Source organism: Dendrobates tinctorius, unplaced genomic scaffold (assembly GCF_039654945.1).
Source record: "Dendrobates tinctorius isolate UK_male_01 unplaced genomic scaffold, ASM3965494v1 ptg000146l, whole genome shotgun sequence".
Taxonomy (NCBI): domain Eukaryota; kingdom Metazoa; phylum Chordata; class Amphibia; order Anura; family Dendrobatidae; genus Dendrobates; species Dendrobates tinctorius.
The window spans coordinates 534,739-558,696 of record NW_027361813.1 but is presented as its reverse complement, the minus strand read 5'-3'; the positions used below and the strand labels follow the sequence as shown (position 1 = coordinate 558,696).

General features: G+C 53.3%; 1 protein-coding gene across 3 annotated transcripts in view; it reads right to left on the bottom strand.

Annotated features, from left to right (window-relative positions):
• The window catches only part of LOC141049655 (integrin alpha-L-like), a 224,562-nt gene that overhangs the window by 17,408 nt on the left and 183,196 nt on the right, over window positions 1-23,958 (bottom strand). For all 3 annotated transcript variants that reach the window (XM_073546286.1, XM_073546288.1, XM_073546287.1), the window contains 3 exons: window positions 20,534-20,614; window positions 19,061-19,156; window positions 18,013-18,123 (listed from right to left, as the gene is read on the bottom strand). In XM_073546286.1, the coding sequence (XP_073402387.1) occupies window positions 18,013-18,123; window positions 19,061-19,156; window positions 20,534-20,614 (288 nt within the window). The remainder of the gene's footprint in view (window positions 1-18,012; window positions 18,124-19,060; window positions 19,157-20,533; window positions 20,615-23,958) is intronic.

The window sequence follows — 23,958 nt, the reverse complement described above, 5'->3', positions numbered from 1 at the left end:
CCCGACATCATGCACCTCCACTCCTGACCAGCGGCATTATATACCTCCTACCTCCAACCTGTGGAATCATACACCCCCGACATCATGCACCTCCACCCCTGACCTGCGGCATTATATACCTCCTACCTCCAACCTGTGGAATCATACACCCCTGACATCATGCACCTCCACCCCTGACCTGCAGCATTATATACCTCCTACCTCCAACCTGTGGAATCATACACCCCTGACATCATGCACATCCACCCCTGACCTGCAGCATTATATACCTCCTACCTCCAACCTGTGGAATCATACACCCCTGACATCATGCTCCTCCACCCCTGACCTGCAGCATTATATACCTCCTACCTCCAACCTGTGGAATCATACACCCCCGACATCATGCACCTCCACCCCTGACCTGCAGCATTATATACCTCCTACCTCCAACCTGTGGAATCATACTCCCCTGACATCATGCTCCTCCACCCCTGACCTGCAGCATTATATACCTCCTACCTCCAACCTGTGGAATCATACACCCCTGACATCATGCACCTCCACCCCTGACCTGCAGCATTATATACCTCCTACCTCCAACCTGTGGAATCATACACCCCTGACATCATGCACCTCCACCCCTGACCTGCAGCATTATATACCTCCTACCTCCAACCTGTGGAATCATACACCCCTGACATCATGCACCTCCACCCCTGACCTGCAGCATTATATACCTCCTACCTCCAACCTGTGGAATCATACACCCCTGACATCATGCACCTCCACCCCTGACCTGCGGCATTATATACCTCCAGCCTGTGGAATCATACACCCCCGACATCATGCACCTCCACCCCTGACCTGCGGCATTATATACCTCCTACCTCCAACCTGTGGAATCATACACCACTGACATCATGCACCTCCACCCCTGACCTGCAGCATTATATACCTCCTACCTCCAACCTGTGGAATCATACACCCCTGACATCATGCACCTCCACCCCTGACCTGCGGCATTATATACCTCCTACCTCCAACCTGTGGAATCATACACCCCTGACATCATGCACCTCCACCCCTGACCTGCAGCATTATATACCTCCTACCTCCAACCTGTGGAATCATACACCCCTGACATCATGCACCTCCACCCCTGACCTGCGGCATTATATACCTCCTACCTCCAGCCTGTGGAATCATACACCCCTGACATCATGCACCTCCACCCCTGACCTGCAGCATTATATACCTCCTACCTCCAACCTGTGGAATCATACACCCTGACATCATGCACCTCCACCCCTGACCTGCAGCATTATATACCTCCTACCTCCAACCTGTGGAATCATACACCCCTGACATCATGCACCTCCACCCCTGACCTGCGGCATTATATACCTCCTACCTCCAACCTGTGGAATCATACACCCCTGACATCATGCACCTCCACTCCTGACCTGCAGCATTATATACCTCCTACCTCCAGCCTGTGGAATCATACACCCCCGACATCATGCTCCTCCACCCCTGACCTGCAGCATTATATACCTCCTACCTCCAACCTGTGGAATCATACACCCCTGACATCATGCACCTCCACCCCTGACCTGTGGCATTATATACCTCCTACCTCCAACCTGTGGAATCATACTCCCCTGACATCATGCACCTCCACCCCTGACCTGCGGCATTATATACCTCCTACCTCCAACCTGTGGAATCATACTCCCCTGACATCATGCACCTCCACCCCTGACCTGCAGCATTATATACCTCCTACCTCCAACCTGTGGAATCATACACCCCTGACATCATGCACCTCCACTCCTGACCTGCAGCATTATATACCTCCTACCTCCAACCTGTGGAATCATACACCCCTGACATCATGCACCTCTACCCCTGACCTGCAGCATTATATACCTCCTACTTCCAACCTGTGGAATCATACACCCCTGACATCATGCACCTCCACCCCTGACCTGCAGCATTATATACCTCCTACCTCCAACCTGTGGAATCATACTCCCCTGACATCATGCACCTCCACCCCTGACCTGCAGCATTATATACCTCCTACCTCCAACCTGTGGAATCATACACCCCTGACATCATGCACCTCCACCCCTGACCTGCAGCATTATATACCTCCTACCTCCAGCCTGTGGAATCATACACCCCTGACATCATGCACCTCCACCCCTGACCTGCAGCATTATATACCTCCTACCTCCAACCTGTGGAATCATACACCCCCGACATCATGCACCTCCACCCCTGACCTGTGGCATTATATACCTCCTACCTCCAACCTGTGGAATCATACACCCCTGACATCATGCACCTCCACCCCTGACCTGCAGCATTATATACCTCCTACCTCCAACCTGTGGAATCATACACCCCTGACATCATGCACCTCCACCCCTGACCTGCAGCATTATATACCTCCTACCTCCAACCTGTGGAATCATACACCCCCGACATCATGCACCTCCACCCCTGACCTGCAGCATTATATACCTCCTACCTCCAACCTGTGGAATCATACACCCCTGACATCATGCACCTCCACCCCTGACCTGCAGCATTATATACCTCCTACCTCCAACCTGTGGAATCATACACCCCTGACATCATGCACCTCCACCCCTGACCTGCAGCATTATATACCTCCTACCTCCAACCTGTGGAATCATACACCCCTGACATCATGCACCTCCACCCCTGACCTGCGGCATTATATACCTCCTACCTCCAACCTGTGGAATCATACACCCCTGACATCATGCACCTCCACCCCTGACCTGCAGCATTATATACCTCCTACTTCCAACCTGTGGAATCATACACCCCTGACATCATGCACCTCCATCCCTGACCTGCAGCATTATATACCTCCTACCTCCAACCTGTGGAATCATACACCCCTGACATCATGCACCTCCACCCCTGACCTGCGGCATTATATACCTCCTACCTCCAACCTGTGGAATCATACACCCCGACATCATGCACCTCCACCCCTGACCTGCGGCATTATATACCTCCTACCTCCAACCTGTGGAATCATACACCCCCGACATCATGCACCTCCACCCCTGACCTGCAGCATTATATACCTCCTACCTCCAGCCTGTGGAATCATACACCCCTGACGACATGCACCTCCACCCCTGACCTGCAGCATTATATACCTCCTACCTCCAACCTGTGGAATCATACACCCCTGACATCATGCACCTCCACCCCTGACCTGCAGCATTATATACCTCCTACCTCCAGCCTGTGGAATCATACACCCCTGACATCATGCACCTCCACCCCTGACCTGCAGCATTATATACCTCCTACCTCCAACCTGTGGAATCATACACCCCTGACATCATGCACCTCCACCCCTGACCTGCAGCATTATATACCTCCTACCTCCAGCCTGTGGAATCATACACCCCTGACATCATGCACCTCCACCCCTGACCTGCAGCATTATATACCTCCTACCTCCAACCTGTGGAATCATACACCCCTGACATCATGCACCTCCACCCCTGACCTGCAGCATTATATACCTCCTACCTCCAACCTGTGGAATCATACACCCCTGACATCATGCACCTCCACCCCTGACCTGCAGCATTATATACCTCCTACCTCCAACCTGTGGAATCATACACCCCTGACATCATGCACCTCCACCCCTGACCTGCAGCATTATATACCTCCTACCTCCAACCTGTGGTATCATACACCCCTGACATCATGCACCTCCACCCCTGACCTGCAGCATTATATACCTCCTACCTCCAACCTGTGGAATCATACACCCCTGACATCATGCACCTCCACCCCTGACCTGCGGCATTATATACCTCCTACCTCCAACCTGTGGAATCATACACCCCCGACATCATGCACCTCCACCCCTGACCTGCGGCATTATATACCTCCTACCTCCAGCCTGTGGAATCATACACCCCTGACATCATGCACCTCCACCCCTGACCTGCGGCATTATATACCTCCTACCTCCAACCTGTGGAATCATACACCCCTGACATCATGCACCTCCACCCCTGACCTGCAGCATTATATACCTCCTACCTCCAACCTGTGGTATCATACACCCCTGACATCATGCACCTCCACCCCTGACCTGCGGCATTATATACCTCCTACCTCCAGCCTGTGGAATCATACACCCCTGACATCATGCACCTCCACCCCTGACCTGCGGCATTATATACCTCCTACCTCCAGCCTGTGGAATCATACACCCCTGACATCATGCTCCTCCACCCCTGACCTGCAGCATTATATACCTCCTACCTCCAACCTGTGGAATCATACACCCCTGACATCATGCACCTCCACCCCTGACCTGCAGCATTATATACCTCCTACCTCCAACCTGTGGAATCATACACCCCTGACATCATGCACCTCCACCCCTGACCTGCAGCATTATATACCTCCTACCTCCAACCTGTGGAATCATACACCCCTGACATCATGCTCCTCCACCCCTGACCTGCAGCATTATATACCTCCTACCTCCAACCTGTGGAATCATACACCCCTGACATCATGCACCTCCACCCCTGACCTGCAGCATTATATACCTCCTACCTCCAACCTGTGGAATCATACACCCCTGACATCATGCACCTCCACCCCTGACCTGCGGCATTATATACCTCCTACCTCCAACCTGTGGTATCATACACCCCTGACATCATGCACCTCCACTCCTGACCTGCGGCATTATATACCTCCTACCTCCAACCTGTGGAATCATACACCTCCACCCCTGACCTGCAGCATTATATACCTCCTACCTCCAACCTGTGGAATCATACACCCCGACATCATGCACCTCCACCCCTGACCTGCGGCATTATATACCTCCTACCTCCAACCTGTGGAATCATACACCCCTGACATCATGCACCTCCACCCCTGACCTGCAGCATTATATACCTCCTACCTCCAACCTGTGGAATCATACACCCCTGACATCATGCTCCTCCACCCCTGACCTGCAGCATTATATACCTCCTACCTCCAACCTGTGGAATCATACACCCCTGACATCATGCACCTCCACCCCTGACCTGCAGCATTATATACCTCCTACCTCCAACCTGTGGAATCATACACCCCTGACATCATGCACCTCCACCCCTGACCTGCGGCATTATATACCTCCTACCTCCAACCTGTGGTATCATACACCCCTGACATCATGCACCTCCACTCCTGACCTGCGGCATTATATACCTCCTACCTCCAACCTGTGGAATCATACACCTCCACCCCTGACCTGCAGCATTATATACCTCCTACCTCCAACCTGTGGAATCATACACCCCGACATCATGCACCTCCACCCCTGACCTGCGGCATTATATACCTCCTACCTCCAACCTGTGGAATCATACACCCCTGACATCATGCACCTCCACCCCTGACCTGCAGCATTATATACCTCCTACCTCCAACCTGTGGAATCATACACCCCTGACATCATGCACCTCCACCCCTGACCTGCAGCATTATATACCTCCTACCTCCAACCTGTGGAATCATACACCTCCACCCCTGACCTGCAGCATTATATACCTCCTACCTCCAACCTGTGGAATCATACACCCCTGACATCATGCACCTCCACTCCTGACCTGCAGCATTATATACCTCCTACCTCCAACCTGTGGAATCATACACCCCCGACATCATGCACCTCCACCCCTGACCTGCAGCATTATATACCTCCTACCTCCAACCTGTGGAATCATACACCCCTGACATCATGCACCTCCACCCCTGACCTGCAGCATTATATACCTCCTACCTCCAACCTGTGGAATCATACACCCCCGACATCATGCACCTCCACCCCTGACCTGCAGCATTATATACCTCCTACCTCCAACCTGTGGAATCATACACCCCTGACATCATGCACCTCCACCCCTGACCTGCAGCATTATATACCTCCTACCTCCAACCTGTGGAATCATACACCCCTGACATCATGCACCTCCACCCCTGACCTGCAGCATTATATACCTCCTACCTCCAACCTGTGAAATCATCCACCTCCACCCCTGACCTGCAGCATTATATACCTCCTACCTCCAACCTGTGGAATCATACACCTCCACCCCTGACCTGCAGCATTATATACCTCCTACCTCCAACCTGTGGAATCATACACCCCCGACATCATGCACCTCCACCCCTGACCTGCAGCATTATATACCTCCTACCTCCAACCTGTGGAATCATACACCCCTGACATCATGCACCTCCACCCCTGACCTGTGGCATTATATACCTCCAACCTCCAACCTGTGGAATCATACACCCCTGACATCATGCACCTCCACCCCTGACCTGCAGCATTATATACCTCCAACCTCCAACCTGTGGAATCATACACCCCTGACATCATGCACCTCCACCCCTGACCTGTGGCATTATATACCTCCTACCTCCAACCTGTGGAATCATACACCCCCGACATCATGCACCTCCACCCCTGACCTGCAGCATTATATACCTTCTACCTCCAACCTGTGGAATCATACACCCCTGACATCATGCACCTCCACCCCTGACCTGTGGCATTATATACCTCCAACCTCCAACCTGTGGAATCATACACCCCTGACATCATGCACCTCCACCCCTGACCTGCAGCATTATATACCTCCAACCTCCAACCTGTGGAATCATACACCCCTGACATCATGCACCTCCACCTCTGACCTGCAGCATTATATACCTCCTACCTCCAACCTGTGGAATCATACACCCCTGACATCATGCACCTCCACCCCTGACCTGCAGCATTATATACCTCCTACCTCCAACCTGTGGAATCATACACCCCTGACATCATGCACCTCCACCCCTGACCTGCAGCATTATATACCTCCTACCTCCAACCTGTGGAATCATACACCCCTGACATCATGCACCTCCACCCCTGACCTGCAGCATTATATACCTCCTACCTCCAACCTGTGGAATCATACACCCCTGACATCATGCACCTCCACCCCTGACCTGCAGCATTATATACCTCCTACCTCCAACCTGTGGTATCATACACCCCTGACATCATACACCTCCACCCCTGACCTGCAGCATTATATACCTCCTACCTCCAACCTGTGGTATCATACACCCCTGACATCATGCACCTCCACCCCTGACCTGCAGCATTATATACCTCCTACCTCCAACCTGTGGAATCATACACCCCTGACATCATACACCTCCACCCCTGACCTGCAGCATTATATACCTCCTACCTCCAACCTGTGGTATCATACACCCCTGACATCATGCACCTCCACCCCTGACCTGCAGCATTATATACCTCCTACCTCCAACCTGTGGTATCATACACCCCTGACATCATGCACCTCCACCCCTGACCTGCAGCATTATATACCTCCTACCTCCAGCCTGTGGAATCATACACCCCTGACATCATGCACCTCCACCCCTGACCTGCAGCATTATATACCTCCTACCTCCAACCTGTGGTATCATACACCCCTGACATCATGCACCTCCACCCCTGACCTGCGGCATTATATACCTCCTACCTCCAACCTGTGGAATCATACACCCCTGACATCATGCACCTCCACCCCTGACCTGTGGCATTATATACCTCCTACTTCCAACCTGTGGAATCATACACCCCTGACATCATGCACCTCCACCCCTGACCTGCGGCATTATATACCTCCTACCTCCAGCCTGTGGAATCATACACCCCTGACATCATGCACCTCCACCCCTGACCTGCAGCATTATATACCTCCTACCTCCAACCTGTGGAATCATACACCCCTGACATCATGCACCTCCACCCCTGACCTGTGGCATTATATACCTCCTACTTCCAACCTGTGGAATCATACACCCCTGACATCATGCACCTCCACCCCTGACCTGCGGCATTATATACCTCCTACCTCCAGCCTGTGGAATCATACACCCCTGACATCATGCACCTCCACCCCTGACCTGTGGCATTATATACCTCCTACTTCCAACCTGTGGAATCATACACCCCTGACATCATGCACCTCCACCCCTGACCTGCGGCATTATATACCTCCTACCTCCAGCCTGTGGAATCATACACCCCTGACATCATGCACCTCCACCCCTGACCTGCAGCATTATATACCTCCTACCTCCAACCTGTGGTATCATACACCCCTGACATCATGCACCTCCACCCCTGACCTGCAGCATTATATACCTCCTATTTCCAACCTGTGGAATCATACACCCCTGACATCATGCACCTCCACCCCTGACCTGCAGCATTATATACCTCCTACCTCCAACCTGTGGTATCATACACCCCTGACATCATGCACCTCCACCCCTGACCTGCGGCATTATATACCTCCTACCTCCAACCTGTGGAATCATACACCCCTGACATCATGCACCTCCACCCCTGACCTGTGGCATTATATACCTCCTACCTCCAACCTGTGGAATCATACACCCCTGACATCATGCACCTCCACCCCTGACCTGTGGCATTATATACCTCCTACCTCCAACCTGTGGAATCATACACCCCCGACATCATGCACCTCCACCCCTGACCTGCGGCATTATATACCTCCTACCTCCAGCCTGTGGAATCATACACCCCTGACATCATGCACCTCCACCCCTGACCTGCGGCATTATATACCTCCTACCTCCAACCTGTGGAATCATACACCCCTGACATCATGCTCCTCCACCCCTGACCTGCAGCATTATATACCTCCTACCTCCAACCTGTGGAATCATACACCCCTGACATCATGCACCTCCACCCCTGACCTGCGGCATTATATACCTCCTACCTCCAACCTGTGGTATCATACACCCCCGACATCATGCACCTCCACTCCTGACCTGCGGCATTATATACCTCCTACCTCCAACCTGTGGAATCATACACCCTGACATCATGCTCCTCCACCCCTGACCTGCAGCATTATATACCTCCTACCTCCAGCCTGTGGAATCATACACCCCTGACATCATGCACCTCCACCCCTGACCTGCAGCATTATATACCTCCTACCTCCAACCTGTGGAATCATACACCCCTGACATCATGCACCTCCACCCCTGACCTGCAGCATTATATACCTCCTACCTCCAGCCTGTGGAATCATACACCCCTGACATCATGCACCTCCACCCCTGACCTGCAGCATTATATACCTCCTACCTCCAACCTGTGGTATCATACACCCCTGACATCATGCACCTCCACCCCTGACCTGCGGCATTATATACCTCCTACCTCCAACCTGTGTAATCATACACCCCTGACATCATGCACCTCCACCCCTGACCTGTGGCATTATATACCTCCTACTTCCAACCTGTGGAATCATACACCCCTGACATCATGCACCTCCACCCCTGACCTGCGGCATTATATACCTCCTACCTCCAGCCTGTGGAATCATACACCCCTGACATCATGCACCTCCACCCCTGACCTGCAGCATTATATACCTCCTACCTCCAACCTGTGGTATCATACACCCCTGACATCATGCACCTCCACCCCTGACCTGCAGCATTATATACCTCCTATTTCCAACCTGTGGAATCATACACCCCTGACATCATGCACCTCCACCCCTGACCTGCAGCATTATATACCTCCTACCTCCAACCTGTGGAATCATACACCCCTGACATCATGCACCTCCACCCCTGACCTGCGGCATTATATACCTCCTACCTCCAACCTGTGGAATCATACACCCCTGACATCATGCACCTCCACCCCTGACCTGCAGCATTATATACCTCCTACCTCCAACCTGTGGAATCATACACCCCTGACATCATGCACCTCCACCCCTGACCTGTGGCATTATATACCTCCTACCTCCAACCTGTGGAATCATACACCCCTGACATCATGCACCTCCACCCCTGACCTGTGGCATTATATACCTCCTACCTCCAACCTGTGGAATCATACACCCCCGACATCATGCACCTCCACCCCTGACCTGCGGCATTATATACCTCCTACCTCCAGCCTGTGGAATCATACACCCCTGACATCATGCACCTCCACCCCTGACCTGCGGCATTATATACCTCCTACCTCCAACCTGTGGAATCATACACCCCTGACATCATGCTCCTCCACCCCTGACCTGCAGCATTATATACCTCCTACCTCCAACCTGTGGAATCATACACCCCTGACATCATGCACCTCCACCCCTGACCTGCGGCATTATATACCTCCTACCTCCAACCTGTGGTATCATACACCCCCGACATCATGCACCTCCACTCCTGACCTGCGGCATTATATACCTCCTACCTCCAACCTGTGGAATCATACACCTCCACCCCTGACCTGCAGCATTATATACCTCCTACCTCCAACCTGTGGAATCATACACCCCGACATCATGCACCTCCACCCCTGACCTGCGGCATTATATACCTCCTACCTCCAACCTGTGGAATCATACACCCCTGACATCATGCACCTCCACCCCTGACCTGCAGCATTATATACCTCCTACCTCCAACCTGTGGAATCATACACCCCTGACATCATGCACCTCCACCCCTGACCTGCAGCATTATATACCTCCTACCTCCAACCTGTGGAATCATACACCTCCACCCCTGACCTGCAGCATTATATACCTCCTACCTCCAACCTGTGGAATCATACACCCCTGACATCATGCACCTCCACCCCTGACCTGTGGCATTATATACCTCCTACCTCCAACCTGTGGAATCATACACCCCTGACATCATGCACCTCCACCCCTGACCTGCAGCATTATATACCTCCTACCTCCAACCTGTGGAATCATACACCCCTGACATCATGCACCTCCACCCCTGACCTGCGGCATTATATACCTCCTACCTCCAACCTGTGGTATCATACACCCCTGACATCATGCACCTCCACTCCTGACCTGCGGCATTATATACCTCCTACCTCCAACCTGTGGAATCATACACCCCTGACATCATGCACCTCCACCCCTGACCTGCAGCATTATATACCTCCAACCTCCAACCTGTGGAATCATACACCCCTGACATCATGCACCTCCACCCCTGACCTGCAGCATTATATACCTCCAACCTCCAACCTGTGGAATCATACACCCCTGACATCATGCACCTCCACCCCTGACCTGCAGCATTATATACCTCCTACCTCCAACCTGTGGAATCATACACCCCTGACATCATGCACCTCCACCCCTGACCTGCAGCATTATATACCTCCAACCTCCAACCTGTGGAATCATACACCCCTGACATCATGCACCTCCACCCCTGACCTGCAGCATTATATACCTCCTACCTCCAACCTGTGGAATCATACACCCCTGACATCATGCACCTCCACCCCTGACCTGCAGCATTATATACCTCCTACCTCCAACCTGTGGAATCATACACCCCTGACATCATGCACCTCCACCCCTGACCTGTGGCATTATATACCTCCTACCTCCAACCTGTGGAATCATACACCCCTGACATCATGCACCTCCACCCCTGACCTGCAGCATTATATACCTCCTACCTCCAACCTGTGGAATCATACACCCCTGACATCATGCACCTCCACCCCTGACCTGCAGCATTATATACCTCCTACCTCCAACCTGTGGAATCATACACCCCTGACATCATGCACCTCCACCCCTGACCTGCAGCATTATATACCTCCTACCTCCAACCTGTGGAATCATACACCCCTGACATCATGCACCTCCACCCCTGACCTGTGGCATTATATACCTCCTACCTCCAACCTGTGGAATCATACACCCCTGACATCATGCACCTCCACCCCTGACCTGCAGCATTATATACCTCCTACCTCCAACCTGTGGAATCATACACCCCTGACATCATGCACCTCCACCCCTGACCTGCGGCATTATATACCTCCTACCTCCAACCTGTGGTATCATACACCCCTGACATCATGCACCTCCACTCCTGACCTGCGGCATTATATACCTCCTACCTCCAACCTGTGGAATCATACACCTCCACCCCTGACCTGCAGCATTATATACCTCCTACCTCCAACCTGTGGAATCATACACCCCCGACATCATGCACCTCCACCCCTGACCTGCAGCATTATATACCTCCTACCTCCAACCTGTGGAATCATACACCCCTGACATCATGCACCTCCACCCCTGACCTGTGGCATTATATACCTCCTACCTCCAACCTGTGGAATCATACACCCCCGACATCATGCACCTCCACCCCTGACCTGCAGCATTATATACCTTCTACCTCCAACCTGTGGAATCATACACCCCTGACATCATGCACCTCCACCCCTGACCTGCGGCATTATATACCTCCTACCTCCAACCTGTGGAATCATACACCCCTGACATCATGCACCTCCACCCCTGACCTGCAGCATTATATACCTCCTACCTCCAACCTGTGGAATCATACACCCCTGACATCATGCACCTCCACCCCTGACCTGCAGCATTATATACCTCCTACCTCCAACCTGTGGAATCATACACCCCTGACATCATGCACCTCCACCCCTGACCTGCAGCATTATATACCTCCTACCTCCAATCTGTGGAATCATACACCCCTGACATCATGCTCCTCCACCCCTGACCTGCAGCATTATATACCTCCTACCTCCAGCCTGTGGAATCATACACCCCTGACATCATGCACCTCCACTCCTGACCTGCAGCATTATATACCTCCTACCTCCAACCTGTGGAATCATACACCCCTGACATCATGCACCTCCACCCCTGACCTGCAGCATTATATACCTCCTACCTCCAACCTGTGGAATCATACACCCCTGACATCATGCACCTCCACCCCTGACCTGCAGCATTATATACCTCCTACCTCCAATCTGTGGAATCATACACCCCTGACATCATGCTCCTCCACCCCTGACCTGCAGCATTATATACCTCCTACCTCCAGCCTGTGGAATCATACACCCCTGACATCATGCACCTCCACCCCTGACCTGCAGCATTATATACCTCCTACCTCCAACCTGTGGTATCATACACCCCTGACATCATGCACCTCCACCCCTGACCTGCAGCATTATATACCTCCAACCTCCAACCTGTGGAATCATACACCCCTGACATCATGCACCTCCACCCCTGACCTGCAGCATTATATACCTCCTACCTCCAACCTGTGGAATCATACACCCCTGACATCATGCACCTCCACCCCTGACCTGCAGCATTATATACCTCCTACCTCCAACCTGTGGAATCATACACCCCTGACATCATGCACCTCCACCCCTGACCTGCAGCATTATATACCTCCTACCTCCAACCTGTGGAATCATACACCCCTGACATCATGCACCTCCACCCCTGACCTGCAGCATTATATACCTCCTACCTCCAGCCTGTGGAATCATACACCCCTGACATCATGCACCTCCACCCCTGACCTGCAGCATTATATACCTCCTACCTCCAACCTGTGGAATCATACACCCCTGACATCATGCACCTCCACCCCTGACCTGCAGCATTATATACCTCCAACCTCCAACCTGTGGAATCATACACCCCTGACATCATGCACCTCCACCCCTGACCTGCAGCATTATATACCTCCTACCTCCAACCTGTGGAATCATACACCCCTGACATCATGCACCTCCACCCCTGACCTGCAGCATTATATACCTCCAACCTCCAACCTGTGGAATCATACACCCCTGACATCATGCACCTCCACCCCTGACCTGCAGCATTATATACCTCCTACCTCCAACCTGTGGAATCATACACCCCTGACATCATGCACCTCCACCCCTGACCTGCAGCATTATATACCTCCTACCTCCAACCTGTGGAATCATACACCCCTGACATCATGCACCTCCACCCCTGACCTGCAGCATTATATACCTCCTACCTCCAACCTGTGGAATCATACACCCCTGACATCATGCACCTCCACCCCTGACCTGCAGCATTATATACCTCCTACCTCCAGCCTGTGGAATCATACACCCCTGACATCATGCACCTCCACCCCTGACCTGCAGCATTATATACCTCCTACCTCCAACCTGTGGAATCATACACCCCTGACATCATGCACCTCCACCCCTGACCTGCAGCATTATATACCTCCAACCTCCAACCTGTGGAATCATACACCCCTGACATCATGCACCTCCACCCCTGACCTGCAGCATTATATACCTCCTACCTCCAACCTGTGGAATCATACACCCCTGACATCATGCACCTCCACCCCTGACCTGCAGCATTATATACCTCCTACCTCCAACCTGTGGAATCATACACCCCTGACATCATGCACCTCCACCCCTGACCTGCAGCATTATATACCTCCTACCTCCAACCTGTGGAATCATACACCCCTGACATCATGCACCTCCACCCCTGACCTGCAGCATTATATACCTCCTACCTCCAGCCTGTGGAATCATACACCCCTGACATCATGCACCTCCACCCCTGACCTGCAGCATTATATACCTCCTACCTCCAACCTGTGGTATCATACACCCCTGACATCATGCACCTCCACCCCTGACCTGCGGCATTATATACCTCCTACCTCCAACCTGTGGAATCATACACCCCTGACATCATGCACCTCCACCCCTGACCTGTGGCATTATATACCTCCTACTTCCAACCTGTGGAATCATACACCCCTGACATCATGCACCTCCACCCCTGACCTGCGGCATTATATACCTCCTACCTCCAGCCTGTGGAATCATACACCCCTGACATCATGCACCTCCACCCCTGACCTGCAGCATTATATACCTCCTACCTCCAACCTGTGGTATCATACACCCCTGACATCATGCACCTCCACCCCTGACCTGCGGCATTATATACCTCCTACCTCCAGCCTGTGGAATCATACACCCCTGACATCATGCACCTCCACCCCTGACCTGCAGCATTATATACCTCCTACCTCCAACCTGTGGTATCATACACCCCTGACATCATGCACCTCCACCCCTGACCTGCAGCATTATATACCTCCTACCTCCAGCCTGTGGAATCATACACCCCTGACATCATGCACCTCCACCCCTGACCTGCAGCATTATATATCTCCTACCTCCAACCTGTGGTATCATACACCCCTGACATCATGCACCTCCACCCCTGACCTGCGGCATTATATACCTCCTACCTCCAACCTGTGGAATCATACACCCCTGACATCATGCACCTCCACCCCTGACCTGCGGCATTATATACCTCCTACCTCCAACCTGTGGAATCATACACCCCTGACATCATGCACCTCCACCCCTGACCTGCAGCATTATATATCTCCTACCTCCAACCTGTGGTATCATACACCCCTGACATCATGCACCTCCACCCCTGACCTGCGGCATTATATACCTCCTACCTCCAACCTGTGGAATCATACACCCCTGACATCATGCACCTCCACCCCTGACCTGCAGCATTATATACCTCCTACCTCCAACCTGTGGAATCATACACCCCTGACATCATGCACCTCCACCCCTGACCTGCAGCATTATATACCTCCTACCTCCAACCTGTGGAATCATACACCCCTGACATCATGCACCTCCACCCCTGACCTGCGGCATTATATACCTCCTACCTCCAACCTGTGGAATCATACACCCCTGACATCATGCACCTCCACCCCTGACCTGCAGCATTATATACCTCCTACCTCCAACCTGTGGAATCATACACCCCTGACATCATGCACCTCCACCCCTGACCTGTGGCATTATATACCTCCTACCTCCAACCTGTGGTATCATACACCCCTGACATCATGCACCTCCACCCCTGACCTGCGGCATTATATACCTCCTACCTCCAACCTGTGGAATCATACACCCCTGACATCATGCACCTCCACCCCTGACCTGCGGCATTATATACCTCCTACCTCCAACCTGTGGAATCATACACCCCGACATCATGCACCTCCACCCCTGACCTGCAGCATTATATACCTCCTACCTCCAGCCTGTGGAATCATACACCCCTGACATCATGCACCTCCATCCCTGGCCTGCAGCATCATACACCCCCCAACGCCCTGTAACTCCGGTGTCATAAACACCCCACCGCCGTAATAATACACCGTGCACCCCACCCAACCTGCGGCATTGTGGCGACACTGCATTTAATCTGAATCATCCAGACTTATTATTCAGTAGGCCCAGGGACACGAGCTGGAGCTCATGTGAGAATGACTGTGGCCCTTATTGTCCCTGAATTAAGGTACATTGGATGTCTGGCTGCTGATCACCTCTTGTATCTGTCCTTGTATCGCATTCCTAGTATTGTTCTTTCTTTGGGAAACAAAGGCACAATGTGTGAATGTTGTTAATATGTGGATGAGCCATTGGTGCTCTGCAATATGGAGGACAATCTGTGCATGTTGTGAGACCAGCAGTGAGGGATGGCCTCCTACCTCCTAGCCTGTGGTGGAATGCCTGGATGAGAAGACCTATAATAAGGAGGATCCGCCTGTGTCCAGAGACTCTACATTACAGGAGTCATCATCACTCCCCAGCTGAAGGAACACAGAGCGGCCTCACTGACCATCACTGATCCCTCAAAGACGCTTAGAGAATCCAGGCTGAGACAATCAGGTCACCTGGTCATCAATGGACGGTCAGCTTCCTAAGCTTGTAGTACCTCCTCACTCTGGGGGCCCGCCAAACGTGGGGAGCCACTGGTGGGGGTACTCGGCCCTGGAAACAGCTCTAATCCCAGCGGGTCAGCGAAAGGGTGAGACTCTGTAATGTGCGCCATTCTGTGTTGTCTAAGTAGTGTTCTGCCCACGGGGAGAGAGAGCGGGCGTTCAGTGGTAGGAGCCCTGATCCATGCAGTTTCACCCACTGACCCCCCCGTGTCTCCACACCCCCCTGCAGCATCAAAAAACCCAGACCCCCGGCATAATAAACTCCCCTCACCCGGCATCACACTCCCACACCCCCGGCATCACACTCCCGGACCCCCGGCATCACACCCACCCCCATACCTGGCATCACACTCCCAGACCCCCGGCATCACACAGCCCCCACACCCCCCTCATCACACTCCCCGCACTCCCGGCATCACACTCCCGGACCCCCGGCATCACACCCACCCCCACACCCGGCATCATACTCCCAGACCCCCGGCATCACACAGCCCCCACACCACCAGCATCACACTCCCCACACTCCCGGCATCACACTCCCGGACCCCCGGCATCACACCCACCCCCACACCCGGCATCATACTCCCAGACCCCCGGCATCACACCCACCCCCACACCCGGCATCATACTCCCAGACCCCCGGCATCACACAGCCCCCACACCCCCAGCATCACACTCCCCACACTCCCGGCATCACACTCCCCCACCCCCCTCATCACACTCCCCGCACTCCCGGCATCACACTCCCCGTATCACACTCCCCCACCCCTGGCATCACACTCCCCGCACCCCCCGTCATCACACTCCCCGCACTCCCAGCATCACACTCCCCGCACTCTCGGCATCACACTCCTCCACCCCCCGGCATCACACTCCCCGCACTCCCGGCATCACACCCCCGGCATCACACTCCCCGCACTCCCGGCATCACACTCCTCGCACTCCCGACATAAAATACCCCGCTCCCCCAGCAGCAAGCACCCCGCACCCCGGCATCACACTCCCCAAATCCCCAGCTTCATACACCCCCGGCATTATACACCGCCAACCTCACCTGCTGCATCAAACACCCCGCACCCCCACCTGTGCCACCATACACTGCAGATCATTTATGAAGTGCCGGTGTGCTGTGCAGAATACTCTGTGTCTGTGAACGCTCTAGTCCACATCCATGCTTCACAGCGACATGTTCCCCTGCAAACGTCCGGTCACCTTATAGAGGAGGATGGAGAGGAGAATGAGGAAAAATACACCTCCGACTGTGCCCCCCACAATGTACAGCGTGTGATCCGGGACCAGCAGGAGCTCCACCTGTGTCATCACCTGCAGACAAGAGGACACTTGTTATGGACGCACACATGGTAGAGACACCACGGGAAGAGACACTGCCGCGAACCCGCATCTGAGCGCTCCCACAACCAAAGTGTGCAATTATGTGCAGGAATGGGCATGTGCATTAGTATTAGCGCCTCTGTGTGCGGTAGAGGGTGATACCAGGGACACGTGCGTTAATATTAGAGCCTCTGTATGCGATTGAGGGCGATACCAGAGAGACGTGCATTAGTATTAGCACCTCTGTATATGATAGCGGGTGATACTAGCGGCACGTGCATTAGTATTAGCGCCTCTGTATGTGACAGAGTGAAACCAAGGACACATGCATTAATATTAGAGCCCCTATATGTGATTGAGGGTGATACTAGAGAGACATGCATTAGTATAAGCACCTCTGTATGTGATAGCGGGTGATACTAGGGGCACATGCATTAGTATTAGCGCCTCTGTATGTGATAGAGGGTGATACCAGGGACACGTGGGTTAATATTAGACCTCTGTATGCGATTGAGGGTTAGGGCTAGAGAGACGTGCATTAGTATTAGCACTTCTTTATGCAATAGAGGGTGATACCAGAGACGTGCATTAGTATTAGCACCTCTGTATGCGATAGCAGGTGATATTAGGGGCACATACATTAGTATTAGCGCCTCTGTATGCGATAGAGGGTGATACCAGGGACAAGTGCATTAGAATTAGCACCTCTGTATATGATAGTGGATGATACCAAGGACACGTGCATCAGTATTAGCGCCTCTGTATGCGGTAGAGTGATACCAAGGATATGTGCATTAGTATTAGCGCCTCTGTATGTAATAGAGGGTGATACCAGGGACACGTGCGTTAGTATTAGCGCCTCTGTATGCAGTAGACTGATACCAAGGATACGTGCGTTCGTATTAGCGTCTCTGTATGAGGTAGATACCTGCGCAGTATGAAACCTGCTCCCCATGTCACTGTGATATCGGGACTCATCGTAGTGGATCATCACCGTGCTGCTGACGCTCGCTGACATCTTTTCCTGGAAGCACAAATTATGCCGTCACTTCACGTGTCAGAAACATTCTATGTTTACAGCAGCGACCCCACGGGGCAGGAGCCCGAGCACCGTGAGAGGGGCCACAGAGGAAGCAAGAGCGGGCAGACGAGCGGTGGGTGCAGAACATGAGGGACAAACACTAAACCTGGAAAGAAGGGCAATAGATGTTCCCAGAGACACGGGGGAGGACTCGTGGCGAGGACACGAGGGAGGACTCGTGGCGAGGACACGAGGGAGGACTCGTGGCGAGGATACGAGGGAGGACTCGTGGAGAGGATACGGGGGAGGACTCGTGGAGAGGATGTGGGCGAGGACACGAGGGAGGTCTTGTGGTGAGGATATAGGCAAGGATACGAGGGAGGACTCGTGGCGAGGACACGAGGGAGGACTCGTGGCGAGGATACGAGGGAGGACTCGTGGCGAGGACACGAGGGAGGACTCGTGGCGAGGATACGAGGGAGGACTCGTGGAGAGGATACGGGGGAGGACTTGTGGAGAGGATGTGGGCGAGGACACGAGGGAGGTCTTGTGGTGAGGATATAGGCAAGGATACGAGGGAGGACTCGTGGCGAGGACACGAGGGAGGACTCGTGGCGAGGATACGAGGGAGGACTCGTGGAGAGGATACGGGGGAGGACTCGTGGAGAGGATGTGGGCAAGGACACGAGGGAGGTCTTGTGGTGAGGATATAGGCAAGGATACGAGGGAGGACTCGTGGCGAGGACACGAGGGAGGACTCGTGGCGAGGACACGAGGGAGGACTCGTGGCGAGGACACGAGGGAGGACTCGTGGCGAGGACACGAGGGAGGACTCGTGGCGAGGATACGAGGGAGGACTCGTGGAGAGGATACGGGGGAGGACTTGTGGAGAGGATGTGGGCGAGGACACGAGGGAGGTCTTGTGGTGAGGATATAGGCAAGGATACGAGGGAGGACTCGTGGCGAGGACACGAGGGAGGACTCGTGGCGAGGATACGAGGGAGGACTCGTGGAGAGGATACGGGGGAGGACTCGTGGAGAGGATGTGGGCGAGGACACGAGGGAGGTCTTGTGGTGAGGATATAGGCAAGGATACGAGGGAGGACTCGTGGCGAGGACACGAGGGAGGACTCGTGGCGAGGATACGAGGGAGGACTCGTGGAGAGGATGTGGGCGAGGACACGAGGGAGGTCTTGTGGTGAGGATATAGGCAAGGATACGAGGGAGGACTCGTGGCGAGGATACGAGGGAGGACACGAGGGAGGACTTATGGTGAGGAAACGGGGAAGACTCGTGGTGAGGAAACAAGGGAAAACACGAGGCAGAACACGAGGAATGACAAGGGATGACACGTGGCGAGTGATTGTCTTGTGACGTTACCTCCCACATGGTGATCGGCTGCAGCTGTCCAGAGAGGATGACATCGATTTTACCAGATGAGTCCATGGTACAGCGCCACGTCTGCAAAGCAACCTCAGATTACTCCAATATTCTGTGACCTTTTCACCCTGTGACGTCACCACCCTGCAATGTCATTACCTGTGACGTCACCACCCTGCAATGTCATTACCTGTGACGTCACCACCCTGCGATGTCATTACCCGTGAAGTCACCACCCTGCGATGTCATTACCGTGATGTCACCACCCTGCGATGTCATTACCCGTGAAGTCACCACCCTGCGATGTCATTACCGTGATGTCACCACCCTGCGATGTCATTACCTGTGACGTCACCACCCTGCGATGTCATTACCCGTGATGTCATCACCCTGCAATGTCATTACCCGTGAAGTCACCACCCTGCGATGTCATTACCCGTGAAGTCACCACCCTGCAATGTCATTACCGTGACGTCACCACCCTGCAATGTCATTACCCGTGACATCACCACCCTGCGATGTCATTACATGTGAAGTTGTAGGGTTCGAGCAGGTTCGCAGGATGCAGTGACGAGACACGAGACTAAGTGTAGTTTGTGGAATAAACTTTTATAAACTGTAGCCGCTGGGGCTATTTTGAGAAAACAAAAGGTGTTAACAACAACCAGTCCACGCAGGGACTCAACAAACCTAACAACACTCTCTTATTGTAAATGCGACTAACCCGGTTTGCCTGGGTGCTATAGGCCACGTATGACCAAACTGGAGGTCCTTATCTCCTATAGTAAACTTATCCTTCCAGGGGTCTGTCAGGATCACAGGCGTGGCCACGTAGAGGTCGCTGATGTGGCTGCCTTGACGTCTCGATATTCCGGGATGAAACTGGGCTCGACAGGCCCTTGAAAAAGCGATGTCGGTGGGGCGCAACAGGCCCTGGAGAAACAATGCTGGTGGGGCGCAACAGGCCCTGGAGAAACGATGCTGGTGGGGCACAACAGGCCTTGGAGAAACGATGCTGGTGGGGCGCAACAGGCCCTGAAGAAACGATGACGGTGGGGCGCAACAGGCCCTGAAGAAACGATGACGGTGGGGCGCAATGGGCCCTGAAGAAACGATGACGGTGGGGCGCAATGGGCCCTGAAGAAACGATGCTGGTGGGGCGCAACAGGCCCTGAAGAAACGATGACGGTGGGGTGCAACAGGCCCTGAAGAAACGATGACGGTGGGGCGCAACAGGCCCTGAAGAAACGATGACGCAGTTCCTAAATGACCAGTAACTGTCCTCTGATAAGAGTCCCTCCACAGCCGGGAAATGGGTCTCTAATGTCGCCTAGGACAAGGTTGTGTCCCCTGTGGCCGGTGATGACAGGGTCGCCGCGGTGGGAGAAGGCCGGGGGGCAGTGTCCAGGCCTCTGTGGCCATTTTTCGTGTCGTCACAGCCGCGTCCTGAGGTGAGGGATCTGTCTCACCAAGGCAGGGGGCGGCGGGCGTGGCTTTCGGCGAACGCGGGCGGGAAGCGTCCTCCGGTAAAAGTCTCTCCCATTTCCCTTGTCGGTGAGTGCCCAGTATCCTCCTCACAGGCTCCTGTCGGTGTCCTTTCAAGTCACCCGGCTTCCTGCCTCCTGTCCCACTCTCTCTCTCAACTGCCACTTCAGTGCGCCCCCTGCTCCTTTTATCCTTGCCCCGCCCCCTGTTTCCCTGACAACTTCCGTCAAGTCTCTCCCTTTACTGTCCTCCCAGTATCGTTCCCTCAGGAACCCTGATGGCGGTCCCCTGGGTACCTGCCTGGGAGTCCTCCTCCCCACACTCCCCCACCCTGTAAGCTCGCCAGTCCTCGGGCGAGGGCCTTAGTCTTTTGAGATCGGTCTGTAGGGGTTTCAACGTTCGTTGCTATATAAATTGATCTTGCTCATATCGTTCAGGGGGTTTGCCGGCTGTTGACCGCTCGGAGCGTCTAAGTTCAACTGGGGTAGAGTCGTCTGGGGTGGTGGCTACCGGTGGGCTGATTGGTGCGGGCGGGAAATTGTGTCAGATGATCCATTACTGAATGGAGGGCCTCTGTGTCCTGGGAGACAATCTTCGTCGTCGTCCGGGTCCCAACATACGGAAGATGGTTCGGATGTCGACTGGGTAGGCTCCGGTTGCTTCGGGTCGGAGGAAGTACATGGGCGTAACATATTACGATGCACAATATGAGTGGGCAGTGTTTCATCCTCCTCAGGTCGTATTTCGTACACCGGTCCGTCTGGATGGATACGGCGTAAGACCCGATAAGGACTTTCTTCCCAACGCGGCTCCAGTTTGTTCTGGGGGCGTTGATCTAGTACAAGCACCCGGTCCCCGCTTTGGAGGTGAGGAGGTGGAGTTGCATTCTTCCCTGGGTGCTCCCAGTCTCGGAGCTTGGTGTGTACAATTCGGTGAAGAGTTTGCAGCCGGTGGCGATGATTTCGGACCCAAGACGACACTCCAGTCCAGGGCTGAGGCTCTTCGGGGTCTAACTCCACCTCCGTGATCCCTTTACCTTCTCGTCCGAACAACAGGGAATAGGGGGTATAGCCAGTCACTCGATGTACCCTATTGTTATAGACCCAAACTAATTCAGAAACATTCGGGCCAACGGGCCTTCTTGTCACTCTCCAGAGTGCGCAACATCTGAATCAATGTCCGATTAAATCGTTCACAAGCCCCATTCCCTTGCGGGTGATACGGTGTGGTACTGGATTTGTCAATTCCATAAAGGTGATGTAGTTCTTACATGACTTTTCCCAAAAAACACGCTCCCTGATCAGAGTGTATACGTTGAGGGCAGCCGTATACTTGTATAAAGTTTCTACAAATGGCGGAGGCAGCTGACTCTGCAGTCTGATCCCGAGTGGGGGTGACCACAGCGAACTTGGTGAAATGATCTACCATAACGAGACAGTGTTCATATCCCTGAAATGCGGGCCCAATGGTCAGATAATCCACCGTCAGGAGCTCAAGGGGCACTGAGGTCACAATAGTCTGTGTTGCGGCTCGCTGAGCGGGTGGTTTGGCTAATTCACACAAGCGGCTGGTCCGGCAAATTTCGTCCACAACGGCCGGCAAGTGCTGGTAGTAAGCTTTCTGTTGCAGCCATTGCAAAGTTTTTTTTGTTCCGAAATGGGCCCCTTTTTCGTGAGCCTCCCGAGCCAGTACGTGAAGTTGGGCTCCTGGCGTAACCACCTGCCAAACCGTCATTGAGGTTGTTTGTGATGTTATTTTACGATACAATAATCCCTTTCGGATAAGCAACCTCTCCCTTTGTCGTAGCATAAGCAACAGGTCTTGAGTCAAATTGTGCCGTTGAGAGTAAGTGGGTAATTGCCCAGCGGCGACCCACGTCCTGAGAAGGCCAACCTCTTCGTCTTCTTGTTGCTGTTATATCCACTTATCTTGGGATTGTT